Genomic DNA, 15,395 nt, shown 5'->3' on the forward strand with positions numbered 1-15,395 from the left:
CGAATGGAAAAAAACAGTCGAACCGTGCATTTGACTAAAAATAGTAATTACTATTTTCAGTCACTATTTTTTTGACTATCGACTGTTTCGACTGTTCTCAGTCGATAGTTCCCAACGTTAGTTATTAGTCTAAATTTGCATATTAGTATCGATTTGTATGATCGACTATAGTTCTGGTATTTATAGTATTCTATTGTATTGTAACTGTATTCATAAGTAATATAAGTAATTAAGAAACAGTGTATATTTATTTATAAAGATACCCAGCAACTAATTGATGTCAGTTTCGTGAATCACTGACATCTCCAACTTATCATCTAAAATCAATAAATATATCAACTTATTTTTGATCCTACTGAACCAGCGTTCCGGAAAATAATTTATGAATTAATCAAGTAATTCAACATTTTGTTCCAGTCTAACTGAAAGGGAGATGGTACTTTTTGTACTGAACATTTCTTCCAGATGCGTTAATGGCTTATTCTGCCTCGTTCGCAATACTATTTCCTTAGGCAATGCCGGTGTGCAACTAAGCACCACACATGTTGTACGACGTAGGTGGGGCTGGCGTTTGATTCCAACGCGGGAGGGGCCCTTAAACCTCTGTGAAAATACAGTGATGTACATTGTGAGCTAGTGTTTTATATCCAGCTCTCGAACATGGTTTTAATTATCTTAAAGTAGTGATTTTGATAGTAGTTACAATGGAGCTCTAGAATAACCGAGGCAATTTTTAAAACAATGGATTGGGAGTACTTATAAAAATTAAACTATAATTTGGAAGTGAACTCATAAAGAACTTACAGAAAATCTGCTAGTGGATCTATCATTAAATTCGAAAGAAAATTAATATGATATGAATTTTTGCTCCTTTAGTGTAAATGAAGATTTTTCGATATGCGATATATAATATGCGTATTGTATAATCAATACGCATATTTAATCATAAATTCATGACCAACGTTTGGCGGCACGAATAATAACCATTTTGTGCATATATGGGCCACTATATTTTCTTCTTTTTGTAGCCTCTTTAGGATAGGATTCTCGATTGTTAAATTGGCAGAATTATTTGATGACCTTCATTTATAATCTTCAAATTTTTATTAGCTATTTTAATTCAGTTTTTAATCTCTAAGTAATGTTTTGCATTTAATCCGCACATTTACATTAACACAGCGACTCTTATATTACATGTCTAGTTACATCTTAAACATATTTTATTATTGCTGCATCTTCATAATAATGGTGAATAACAATAGCAACTTCGTTGATTGTAGTTGACTAAACCCCTTCTCATTCTCATCAGCAGATGCTTTGTCATGTCTGATAACGATATAATGGCTGTTAGATAGCATTAAATCTAGCAAAATTTGTAATTCTTGGATTCTAGTTCGTTTTACTATTGGATTATGATTTAATTCGCACACCCAAAGAGTCCGTAAAATAAATATGTTGCATTTGATGATCTACATTTAATTAATTTAGGTGCTTAATTCAAGATACACCAAAGTAATATATTTTGAAATATTTGGAACCGTTTCACCTAGGTTGGTGTAATGCACTTGGAATAGTTTACTTATAAATGTATAAATGAAAAGTAGAGTGTAAGTTTTGAGGGTATCCATGAATATATATCATAATATTATTTCTCAGTATATTCGAAAGACGTGAAGCTCTGCTCAGGCGCATATGTCCGAACAAGTAGTAATTAGAAGAAGCAATGTTTTGTAACAATTGGTTATCTTTTTATTCGTCATTGCTCGTATTCTGGAAGTTTTTCGTACAGTAATCAGCTCAAACGCATCTGTTGTAGTTGATAGCTATCTTCATTGATGGTTTCATTAGGTTTTAGTAGCTCGTGGTACAAACTTGGAGCTATTGATATGGGCTTTGTCGTTGATGTTGATGCATGACCAATTTTCCTTTTGTATTATCGTAATGGTTCCATTTTTTATCGCCAGTTATTATACGATGAAAATAACTAGCATAGGGAATTATCGACTGAAAACAGTCGAAATAGTCGATAGTCGCAAAACAGTTGAAACAGTCGATAGTCACGGTTCAACTATTTTGTTCAATTCGTGATGTCAGACGAAGATGTACGAACTCTTTCCAGTATAATTTGCGAGGGAGGAAAGGATGGAGATAATTGCTTGGAACAGTTAATTTGATATGTGCTTATATTTTCCAGTGGTAGAGTAAGCGAGATGAAGATGTACATATTTCTTCGCGTACTAACTTTAAAAAAGAAAAGGAAAATAATAATTTCATTTTAAACGAAGTAAAATTACATTTATATTTGAGTGTTCTGTGGATCTTAAAAAATATCGTTCCAAAATGCTGCTATATTAATATACAATATATTGTTATTTACAAGTAAACTATCAAAAAATCATAAAACTATATATATTACATATAAGTCTATGTAAGCATAAATTGGGTACATTTTTGTCATGGTCGCGGCTAGGACGACAGAGCCCGAACGTTAAAAATCAGTCGGATGATACTAGTAGAACCAAAAGTAGTAACTAAAAGTAAACGACTTGATAGTATGTAATAAAATCAAACTCAAAATAAACAATTGTAATTAAACGGACCGAAAATAGCGACTGAAAATAGTCGACTGAAGCAGTCAATGTTAAAAAGTAGTAAAATCAGTCGAACCAAAAATAGAAACTGAAACAGTCGATAGTAGATTTCATAGTTCCCAACACTAAAAATAATCTTTCCAATTTTGCGGTTGAAGCAGCATTTCGCAGATGGCCAAACGTTATTGTTTTGCCCCTTTGGAATGCACTTTGTCTTCGGTATCAAAATCAACACTTTTAAAAGAGTATTCGTATGTTGAACCATTTGGAGTATTGCCATAAGTTTCACATGATATTTGGCTTAAAAGACCTTCCGCAAATGCCATTCACTCGGTACAAATTCAGACATTTTTAACGCACTGAAAAACATTTTTCACATCACACTTCGACGATATAAAACATTCTGAAAAGTGAAACCAGTAAATAAGACTTCTATATGAAGTTGGTGACAAATTTACCCAATGGAATTAAGTCATAGTTATTATTCATCAATTCATTTATAGCCCTGATAAAAAACAGTCCTAATTTACTATGGAATAATTTTTTTTCTTTGCATGAATAATTATATTTAAACCTGCATAACATTTTAAATTAGTTTTAGTGCTTTTGCTTACGTCGACACCAGGAAATTATCATCTATTAGTAATTGTCATATAAGGAATTCAAGATCAAACATTTCGTCTTGTAATATAGAAACTGTACAAGTAATACACTTAAATTATTCTGGCTATTCTTTCGTTTTAATTGGGCGTCTCTGTGTAATTACTCTTCCTGCAATAATGTAACATTTTGGTATATATGTCGGTATATAATTTTTTTTTCGCATAACAATAATTACAGTGATGCACAGCGGCATGTACCCTTTAATTTCACCCGATTGGTTAATATTTCACGTTAAAAAGGGTGTATTTATAGGCTAGTTCTGTGCGAATTAAACTAGTCGATGACTTCAAGATAACAGTTGATATTACATAGTAAGATGTATGATGTTGAATTTACTGAGGAAACAAAGAAACATACCAAGTTTATACGAGTTTTGAGAATTCTAATGATATCTACTTGCACTTGGCCTTATCGATGGACCGATAATATGATTTTACATAAACTGCAGTCAATATTTCGGATTGTTCCTATTTTTGCATTTTATTTTTTTTGTACTGCACTTCCCGTCGGGGTTGTGAAAAATGCCATTGACCAAGAGCAATTTGATGAAAATACATTTATGCACTCAGGGGTAAGCATTTTAAATTGTTATTTGCTTACTTATTATTTTTATAGTTTATTAAACGAAAGCTAATTATTCGATAAATTGCTTTTTATACTTTTAGTTTGGTATTATTTTATTATGTTATCCTATTATCATATGCTATGGATTTAGCTAAAGGGCATTGTCACTTGTTTGCAGGGGAGCATTAATTTATCTTAAATATTGGAAATATCAGAAGAATTTAGTTGTGTTGTGAGTCCTTCTACGACTCACTTGTGTTGATTCTGACGTGAATAAGAACATTTGGAATAACCGGGCTGTCACTAACAAAACCGCTTCCTGCATGGTTTTATATATATGTTTATGTAAACCTACTTTACAAATATTTCGCATTTCTTGAGCTTCATGTGCTGTTGTCCCTCTATTCTAATCAGCGTTACTTCCTGCTCGTTCATTTATTCTCCATTCTTGATTCTATGATGTAATGCTATGTAATTTATGCTATAATTTATTATTTTCGGCTTTACTGTTTGCACACCAATCCAGCTTTCAGGAATATTGAGCATGTTCTTCCAAACCTTGATTCCAATATTTCTATAGTGCTGTTGCTTTTTGTGCACCATAACTGAACGTTCTCTGTTCAAATTGGCTTGATGATGTATTTATATCCCATAATTTTGCTCTCGTTGCTTAAGTGGGAGTGTTGCGACTTGCCTGTCGTCAAGTTGTTTCCGCTTCTGCCAAGTTAACCCACGATAAAAGGGCCCAAGATTGTACCAAATATTTCGCACGTTTCTTCTGCGGAATGTTTTCGTTGTATATTTTTACCGACAGGCAAGCTTTTTTAGTCAGAGTTTAAGTGACATGAATAGATTTGGTTTGGCTTGCGTTTATTCTCCATTAGTTAAAATATTTGTTGATTTTGTCCAGATTGCCAGATTTGAAGTTGAAATGAAGCAGTTTTTGGGTCAGAATACATTGAGAGGATGCCAGTTTCTGCAGCGCAGGTCGAACAACGTCGTCTGTTACAATCTGATCCTCACGGAACCCAAAGTAGTGATTGATTATTATATTGTGGTGCTCTTTTGTTCTGTTTAGAATAAGACTTTCCATTATTGTACCAATTATTGGGAGGGTGCTGTACGAGATCCTACCCTTTGCTTGGTTTGGCCACCATTACCAATTGTCTAATTTTCCATTGCACTGAGAAATGTTCGAAATTAGAGCAGGCTTTTAATAATTTGATGAAGCTCATGATTCCCTTGTGTGGTAGCTTTTTAAAGAGAGTTGCGTGTTGCGTGTTTCCTTCATTGAGTGTTTTTATTTCAAAGCGCATAATCACGGTACTCACGGTGATTTAAAGCATTCTTTGACTATGGATTGCTGAAATACTTACTTTTGCCCACCTTCTTAAGTTTTTGTTGCATTGCATAGTGAAGAATTCTTGTCTACTGTAGCAGTTATTGAGACTTTTCAATTATTTCGAACATTCATTAAATGAGGTTTTGTCTCTCGTGTATCTTTTTTCGTTTATTTTGTCCTTGATGTTCTTAGGATATATATTGAGTTTCAGGGGGATTCTGTTGCTTTTAGGTGTTGCTTTGTTGGTGGCTTATGGTATTTAAAAGGTTTTCGATCGTAGATACATTTTTACGTATTTACTTGTGTGTCAATCACCATCTGGTATATTTCCCACTTTGTGCTTTTCGTGTGATATTTTCGAGTAGAGTGATAAATTAGTACCATCGTTGTACTAATGTTGAGTATACTTGGAGTGTGGTTCGACCTTATATACATGTATATGCTAAAACACATAACACTATGTTTCCATTTTTGTGATGTTTCTGTCATCATTTTCGGTTTACTGTTGCAACTTTAAAATGGATTCGAATTTGAAAAAATCCTGAAAATACATTTTAGAAGTGATATATGAAAGGGAAAAAATCGAGTACACTAGACGACCATCTTCAGTATAGCTTTTAAAGGACTGTATTCCCTTTTTATAAGCTAGGGTTTATACGAACCAAACTTATTGCTTAAAATGGATTCTTGGTGAGCTTATAGTTGTTGTAAAACTATTTTTGTGTATCGCTTGTATTTTCGTCCGCCAGTATTTAATGATTTTCAAAATGATACTGTTCCTACTCAAATTTCTATGGTATCCTTGTATGAAATGGTTGCCCAGGCTTCCATAATCCGCTTTTGGTTGGCGTTCATCCTGAGCTTCACGTTTCTATTCAAATTTTGGTAGATTATGTTCCTTCAGAGCAACTTCAGTTAGCCTTTGGTTGTGCTTATGTGGATAATTTACAGACCAGGGTTGTTCAAAGCAAAGATGTGATAAGATATTTTAGTCTCATTTTTACCAACTAGTTTTATTTGGATTGGAGTTATTATTTAACGTGCGTTTCGAATCACGGTCCTCTGTATTAAGCTTACCAAATGGCCAGTGATTTGAGAACCATCCCTTATCTTAATCAGATCCTGATTGATCCCAGATCAGTTCTTAACCACTCCGGTTACAGGCGTGACTGGGATGGTTACTCCTTGTAGAATTTTCCACTGTGGAATGAACTGAAAATAATGACTTCATAGTCATTGTGAACTAAAAAGATATTTACAGTTACAATCACAAATATAAAGTACATCCATGCCTCAAAAGGATTAAAATCCGCGACTATCATAATAGTAGGAGGATCGTCTTGGTCGCCTTCGCCACCACCAACCAAACCGGCTAAAAATATATTGATTCATATATAGTAATGGCTTAAAAACCAGATAAAATATTTTTTAATTATTAATATTCAATTTTTTTTTAGATTATACTAGATATTATGAAAATATTTACACGATCAATAATTATACTAAAAAATAAACTGTTCGATTTTTATAAACACATCATGTTATACGAACAGAATCTGCTTAAATCAGGCGAATCTGATGTTATAGAATGTTACATGGAATGTGCACGGTCCTTGCAAATTAAGGTACAATACAAAATATTGTTTTATGTTATTTAATTCATTCGTTTTTAGCTAATAATCTTATTTTTAACAACGGGAGAGTGTTGTTTTGGTTATGTTACAGTTGAAATAGTGGGCAATGTTAATGCAAACAGGATTCATGTAGCTAACAATGAAAGCATCGAATTTCCGTTATTGTATCCGTTTTATATTCCATATTATGGATACACTGAAGAACGTATTGTAAGTAATGTTAGGATAGTATACGAAAGAAGAAGTCATTCTCTATGATTTTCGGTTATTTAGCTTTTCGTTACATTTTACACCCAAAATATGATTTTGTCACAGAAATTCTTTAACTTTCATTCAACAAATATGTTCAAATTTTTGGTGATTCATATTGCTGGATTTGTTCTTTGACTGTGTCCTGATTATCGAGTAATTTCATTTGTAATATAATCTTGGAAAGAATCAATACACTTTTTCAGAATTTCTTATAGTTATTATGTTATATAAAACGAAAAGCAGTATAACCATTCGGCAAGTTGAATTTTGGTGTTGTTCCCTTTCCCGACATTTTAAAGAAGCAAACGATTCTGCAGCTTAGTTTTTTGCGTTTGTTATAATTTTAGCCGTAAATGCAACTTTTATCTCCATGATTGTTGATTCCAAGTGTTTGAACTCATCGATTTTCTTCAGTTAGATATCGTTGTGTTTTACAATGTCATGCAGTGTGTCAGTTGTCGATCATCAGTGAATGTTAGATCGAAATCATTCTGATAATATCGTTTTCTACAATGTTAAAAAAAGTAGTGGCGTGACGACATCTCCTTGGCGAATATTGGCTCAGATCTCAAATGAATGTGACAAATTAATTCGCACTCCAATACTGTCGCAAGATTTTGAATCAGGAAAATTATCAATAAAAACTATAATCCCAGGTTTTCGACGTCTAATACGTTTCTCAATAAACTGGAAGAGAATATTATTTATATTATTCATTGTTTTCTCATGATAGTAATAATTTTATTTCGCCAATAGAGATGTTCGTGATGTTATGAAAAATCCCTTTTTGGAAACTTTCACTAGCCAGATAGTATTTGTTTTCTAGTCATATACGTCTAATAACAATATATATATATATATATATATATATATATATATATATATATATACTCACATTCATATATTCAGTCATATACAATTATTTTTCTATAAGCCTTTGTGTTGTCTATTTTATAAAGTGGTTGTTTCATTTTGTAATGAGAGAGCTTCAATCTGGGAGCACTGCTTCCATGCCTCTACATAAAACTATTGAGACTGGGGATGTCGCATCGCCCCTCCTCCCCTCTCTTGCTCCTCTTGCTCTAATATTCCACTTAGCGTCAATACCAGTTGAATTCAATGTTATACAAATCCCCTCTGGTACTTTATGCTATACTGGCTTATTTCTTGCTTTTTTTGTACGCATGAGATCCAGCTTCAAATACCTGTTACTCTGAGTAATATTGAGCAGATTCCTTAAAGCCTAGCTTTGAAAACTTTTCAGTATTTTGATGTTGCTCTTGCTTGTTGTTGTATGCCTAGATTGGATAGGTGACTGATTTGTATACCATCATTTATCTCTTGTTGCTTAAAGGAGTGTCTTAGAGTTCTTTACGCTTTACGCATTATGCATGATGTGTTTCTGCCATGTTAACCTACGGTCTAAGTAAAGGCCCAAGTTATTGTATGTTGCTCTTGTGGGATGTTTTGGTTATATAATTTTATCGACGGACAGTTCAATATCTTCTAATAGTGTAATATACATAAGTGGATTTGGTTTGGTATGCCTTGGTTCGTCATTAGTTCACCTATTTCTCTATGTTATTTAGATGGTATTGGAGTTGATATAAAGCAGTTTTTGGATTTGAATGCCTTGAGAGGACGACTGTGTCGTCACTTAAGAGCACAATTATTGTGTCCCCACTAAATGCAAGATCTGTAGGTTCTATTTCGTGCCAATCAGAGTATTCATCATTACATCTAATCATGGACCTCCTTCGCTTAAGATAGGATGAAAGTATGTGTTAATACGTATGCGGAAAAGTACTTTTTATGTTTTATATCAGTTCATCATGTCAGATCTTGTCAAACGATTGAGTTATGCCCAAAGAAGCATTATAATCATAGTGTAATAAAGAGTCAACTCAATAGAGATCTCTGGCGAAAAGTTTTGCTTTGCTCAACATCCAGATGGGATTAACTCGGCTATTCAGGTAATTTGGTTGGCCAATTTAAATCTCCATTATAGGCGCCTGTAAAAAATATTTCGAGAAGACATTTGATTGGTTCTTTGATAATGTTTGCCACGCAGGCATGGCATGTGACAGCCCTACTGTTACGTTTAATTGACCAATAAGATTTAAATAAAAAACAATTTAATTTATAAAATAAATGTACTAATTCAAGGAAAGAAATAAATGTAATCTGTAAAAATAAATATATCTATAAACTATAAATATTAGATAAATAAAATCATAAAATATGAACTTTGGAACAAATTTAACAAAATTACTTCTTCAATCTTTTCCCTTTTCTATATTTGTTTATTGCCATAAATTTCATCTGTTTGAGATCTATTATGGGTTTATCCAAAAGTATATAGCACACCTTATTATTAATAATATTTTATATGGAAATTTTATATGGAATTATGTGGTGTACAATTAAAAGGTTTTAAATTTACACTTTTTAAAGATTGGCAAAAATATGATATATTATCAACGTGGCAATATCGCGGAATAAAATAGAAGAGTTTAAAATAAAGAGATCTACTTAGAGTATAATAAAACAATTTTCTGGTGCATAATATATTGCATTAACTCGTGTATACATATAGGAACATCTGGTATTGAAGTTGTAGGAGTTATCCCCCGTTAGTATAGAATGTAAATTATTTAAAGAGCCCTTATGTTCATAGTCTTCACAATTTCCTAAAGGCCAATGAGATAAAGAAAATAACTTGTGTTGTTGAGCACTTCAAATGATTTCGAAAACATACTAGTCGAGGATGTATATTATTGTATCCATGAGCTAGATCGAAAAAAATTATCTTGTTTATGTAGCCTTAAGCCAATATATTTATTTGGATAATTACATTTTTTTTTCTTTAATGAAATGAACCTCTCAAGGTAGTTATTAAATTGATGGTACTTTAACAAATTTCTTTGATTGTTATTTCATGAGCCTCTCATAATTCAAATTGCTGACTGGGGATTATGTCGTTTAGATACTTCTTTATTCTGTTTATGATTATTGTTCTATTATTTTACCTATAATTGGTAGGAGATTTACAGGCTTATACGAGGTCCTTTCCTGTAGTGGATTTCCTTACTTGGGTAACATGCAATTTGGGCAATTTTCTATTGTTCTGAGAAATGTTCGAGGCCAAACACGCTTTAAATATTTTCACTAGGATCATGATTCTCTTTGGATAATGTTCTTTGGATAAACGCTCTTCAACTGTTTGTAAATTTGTAGTGTTACCACTACAAATTTACAAAATTTAAGGTATTCTATTATTTCTGTTCTGTGTTCCTGATCAGATTCCTATTCCAAAGGTACTGGCTTTCTCCTTTTTTGATCTTATCCACCCTCATTTGTTGTCCCTAATGGGAGTTATTTGAGTTTTAGGCTTCTTTAGCGCTTTAGTTGCTTTCCATAGCGAAAAGCGAGGGTCTATTGTGGGTGTAACTGTAAACAAGTAATTTTGGAAGTTATTAATGTGTAATAAATTGAAATAAGGTTTGATATTGTTTTAAATAATAATGGCTATTCTTTCATGACTGTAATCCGATGTGTTTGTTGTTCGTTGTGTATACCGTGTAATTTAAAACGTTAATACATGTTTAATTTGAAATACATTAATTCATGAAATTTAGCTCTAAGTATTACTTCAGATATTGAATATTTAGATCATGCCTATTTATGTTTGGAGGAACATTTCCAGTTTCTGACGTATTTTCGTCAAATCATTGGCATTCCAAGTCATTATTCCGTGGTTGAACAGTGGTAATCAAGCCTTATAATAAAATGCATATTTTTTAGGGAATATTTTATTTTATAAATTTAATTGTGGTACTGTTTGTTGTCTTGGGAGTTCAGGTCACTTTTGGTTTTACAATAACTTCTATGACATATGCATCAACGCGATTGAGAATATTTCAAATTCGTTTGAAAAATATTAAAAATATTGCCGATACTTCATATAATGGGGATGTCTATTTGACTCTGAAGATATATATAAAAGAACATCAAGAGCTCATTAGGTATGCAAATTATCAGTAGGTGAGAACCTGATTAACTAGTTTTAGCCTCAATGTTCCAGCTTTATAAAGAATATAAATGAAAAAATAAAAACGATTACTTTGGGTGAGTTTTTATTGAGTTCGATGAACTGTGCTCTAGCTGTGGTTAATACTACCAGGGTACTAAATATTCAAAATAATTCAAAAGGCAATTAAATTTTAAAATTTTTATATTTTAGGCAAATGGTTTAACAGTAGATGCTGTATACTCCCTTGGATATACGGTATTATTGATTGAACAAATTTTCTGCTATGCTGCTGCAGCTAATGAAATAAAATTACAAGTAAATTAATGTGTACTAATGTTGGATGTGTGCATAAGTATATAATATCAATCTCAATTTATAACATCTTTAGCACTAGTCTCTTGTATTTTACACTCTTGAAAATTCGGTACCCATCGTCGGATGATCTTCAGGATGAGATGGGACTTATAAACATAATTTACATAGCACCGGAAAATTTTTGGCCTGTAATAGTTTCGCTCCCGGATAAACCTGTTCTCAATTAGCATTATTTTTGTTAAGATTTCGTGAACAGTTTCGATATGAATGTATATACTAGTAGATAGTCACTTTCCTGGTAGGTTCAGAAGTTTTAGGAGAATCATGAGATGTTTAATATGCGCTTGAGCAGCTTGCATTGGAAGATTTGAAGGTATTTCACCTGGGTTGGTGTAAATAGCTTGAAATGAATCCTAGATCCATATTAGATAACGCATCGAATTACATTTTATACAACAGATGCTTGACTGATTGTGGCTCTTTTTTGTCATCTGATGGTGTTGGTGATCATCACTTCTTACCGCAAATTGAGCTGGTTTTCCGTAGGCTAATTTGAAACCTCTAGAGCTTTAGACTCTGGAACATGTTGTCGTATTGTTTTTTTCTATATGTGCGTTGGTGAAGGAAGCGGTATCATGTGCGAAGGCTACCATGGGGATATTGAAGAGGGTGGACGCCAAAGGGGAACCTTATAGAATGTCTGATTTTCTGATTATAAATACATTTGCCCAGCATCACATGGAGTAATATGCTTGAGCGAGATAATTCTATTAACACTACCACTTCGAGTACGCCTAGAAGATTAGATCAGATGTAAAACTACCGCACTCGCCTTCTGATGCCATTTCGCTCTGTGTCTGAGGACAGCCAGGGGCCTAGAGTATGATCGAGTCGTTTGATTTATAGTTGGAATCTGAATTACTCGTCGTGGATAGTAATCAAAAGAAAAAAAAACCGCTGAAAGTCATCGTTTGCTGATAGAAAACTTACGATGAATATCCTGTAACTTTAAAACCTTGTTCGTTTCGTTCGAATATTCAAAATTGCAAGACCAAGAACGTTATGGTAGACCGAAAAACTTTGAAGATATGAAACTGCAAGAGTTACTAGATGAAGACCCAACCAAACTCAAGAACAATTGGCAGAAATGTTAAATGTGTCACAAAAAATGATTCGCGATCGATTGTATGCCACATCAACTGAATCACAGGCAAATGGAAAATCGAAAAATCGTTTGTCAAGAGCTGCTTCAAAGTTCTGATCGGAAGTCCTTTCTGGATAGAGTAGTGAGAGGTGGTGGATTTATTTCGAAAACCTTAAGGGCAAAAAATCGTGTTTAACACCTGGGGAAACCAGACGGTCGACCTCAAGGCCAAATCGTTTTGGTCGCAAGACAATGTTTTGTGTGAACAACAACAATGAACAGTTGAAACTTTATAAAACAGTTAATAGTGATCGGGATCAACAACGAATTATCAATTTGAACCACAAAAAAACCGTTAGAATTATTAATTAAAACCGGTGAACTTTCCAACGCACAGCGTAAGGGTAACCACTTGGATGGTACATATTATCACGACCGCCCGTACTCTCCAGAGCTTGCCCAGTCCGTCTATCAACTTTTTTCATCAGTAGGATACAGGATACGCTTGGGGAGCAGCCCTTCATCAATTTTGAAGAACGAACGAAGAATAGCTTTTGCTCAAAGGACAAACCGTTTTTTGCAATGCCATCCATAAATTGCCTGAAATTTGGACAAGATGCATAGAGCCCAATGGCCAAATCCTTGAATTAACAAATCTTCCCATTTTCTTGAAAGTTATGTACTTTTTCCGAAACAACCGGCAATGACTTTCCGGTACACGTGGTATATATATGGTGGCGTACGGGCTTGTCTCGATTATAGTATATTCCTCGATTGACAACATTTCTGCAGAATCTCATCTGCCATGTTTGGGTCTTGCTTCCTTTTGTTCTACTTCTCGTTACACTAGCTGAACTGGTGTCCTGCATTGCCGATGGTGGCTTATATATTCGAGCGTGGTCATGTGTGAGTGCTCTCGTCTAGATTTGTAGCGTTTCCAATATATTAGTAGGCGCTGGGTGTCGTCTCTTCCAGTAAACCAGAATAAGGATGAATTTAAAAACTAGAGGTATTTTCAGAATCTTAATATTTTCAAATAGCTATAGTTCACGGCTACGGTTACGTTGTGAAAACTTATGATATAAATAAATGTCGCCACCAGTTGAAGAAAGGAATTTTGTTATGTAATAAAAATACCAGCGGCGTACCAGTCCGAGGCAAAACATAGGTATATTATTAATTTTTCAGAGTACCGCTGTAATTGATGCATGTTATGCATGTGAATGGTATACTTTTGATGAGAAAACCAAACAGTTATTGTTGATTTTAATGATGAGAGCATATATCCCTATGGAGATAAATATCGGTCCGTTTAGTAGTATGACCAATGAAACTGCATTGATGGTATTTATCATACGTAAGATATATCATTTCTGATAATTATTGTGAATGATAATGTTTACAGATGATGAAAGCTTGTTATTCATATGCCGCCTTTATAAAAGATTCAATGGAATAAGAGGAGTAATTGTTAACGAGATTATTCTACAACACTAAAATGTTCAAGTCAGTGAACTATATTAACTAACCAAGCAAAATATTAGAGCATATTTATGAGATAGATGTTATAGAAATTTAGTTGTTTAAACATAATCTAGCTTGAAACAATTGTATTAAGCGCTGTCTAACAATTTCAAGTTTAAAAACTTGATCACTGTTAAGTTTAAATTCTAACGGTTGTTATTGTTTATATTATAATATATATTGTTACTGTTATTAAATTAGCACTAATTTTAGTAAGCAAATAAAGCATTTGAAAAGAATTGCCTTTACTTCTGACCATTTTCGCTTTAGTATTATTGGGTAATCCAGTATATACATATGCTCACAGAAAGATCATAATTGCATATTTAGTATTTATTATTTTAGTTCTTGGTTTTGATTTAAACGATTTATAATGGCAATGATTTAAAAATTGTGCCTGAGATTTTGGATATCTATAAAGAACTCTGACTCTTCACTCAAAAAACATTTGACAATCAGCGATAATAGAAGAAGGCTGAGTTACTAGCACCTTTTTAGAGATCTTTTTATCTCAGATAATCATCCATATGAATCTATAATTCGATACAAACAAAAATCAAGATATAGATATAGATATAGTCAGTTATCAGATAACAAATCTGGATTATTACTTTATTACTTTAATTATAAATGTAATTTTCAGTTTGCAAAACATTTCTTCTGAAATATAAAGACAATTGAACTGTCTCTGTGTGACGTTTAAGGTTCGTCCATCGATCGATGGACGAACCAGCTTTCTGTAGTCCATCCAATAAAACAGTCAATGCACGTCATCAGTGTCATCGAATATATTGCCAGATTGAGCTTGTAAGAAGGTAAAATTGGTTTTAAACTCGGAGTAGATTTTTCCTTCTCATTTTACTAATTAAAATAACTCTAGTTAAAAAGAAATAGAATGAACTCTGCTGCGCCTGAACACGTAAGTAGGTTGTCTACAAAATTTGATTTCCGTTGGTACTGGTCGATACAGTGGTTATAAATCTACAGAAGTATTCACAACAATAATGATAATAAGCAGAGGTTAAAAGCGCAAACGTTCTTTTGGCGCTTGTTTTGATACATTTTTAAACCGTTGTTTAAAATTTGCGGTAATTCTGATTAGAAATGCCAAAGCTTTTAAATAGTCAGGGCCACGAACTGATTGCGTCTCTAATCAGGAACTTCGAGTAGGAACGAGATAATGTGGGTCTCTTTTGAAAGTAAAATGTTATAGATATAGGCATGTATTGGCACTATTAAATGCTATGTTGTTGCGGTTTTAATGGAAATATTTTTTAGCATGTTGCAGTTGCATTTTATATTAATATTAGGATTGAGAGCAGGTGAATACAAA

The 15,395-nt window shown here is 33.1% G+C and overlaps 1 protein-coding gene across 1 annotated transcript; it reads left to right on the forward strand.

The window, feature by feature from the left end:
* Positions 1 to 3,544: 3,544 nt before the first annotated feature.
* LOC143194121 (odorant receptor 10) lies at positions 3,545 to 14,292 on the forward strand. Its single transcript, XM_076400704.1, has 8 exons — positions 3,545 to 3,825; positions 6,618 to 6,785; positions 6,834 to 7,004; positions 10,851 to 11,071; positions 11,131 to 11,230; positions 11,290 to 11,394; positions 13,727 to 13,882; positions 13,944 to 14,292. Exons 1-8 carry the CDS (start codon positions 3,571 to 3,573, stop codon positions 13,995 to 13,997), a joined length of 1,230 nt encoding a protein of 409 aa, XP_076256819.1. The 5' UTR covers positions 3,545 to 3,570; the 3' UTR covers positions 13,998 to 14,292.
* Positions 14,293 to 15,395: the final 1,103 nt, after the last annotated feature.

Source organism: Rhynchophorus ferrugineus, unplaced genomic scaffold (assembly GCF_030347505.1).
Source record: "Rhynchophorus ferrugineus isolate W39M unplaced genomic scaffold, kcgeb_rfMv2 rfM3, whole genome shotgun sequence".
In the NCBI taxonomy this organism is placed as follows: domain Eukaryota; kingdom Metazoa; phylum Arthropoda; class Insecta; order Coleoptera; family Curculionidae; genus Rhynchophorus; species Rhynchophorus ferrugineus.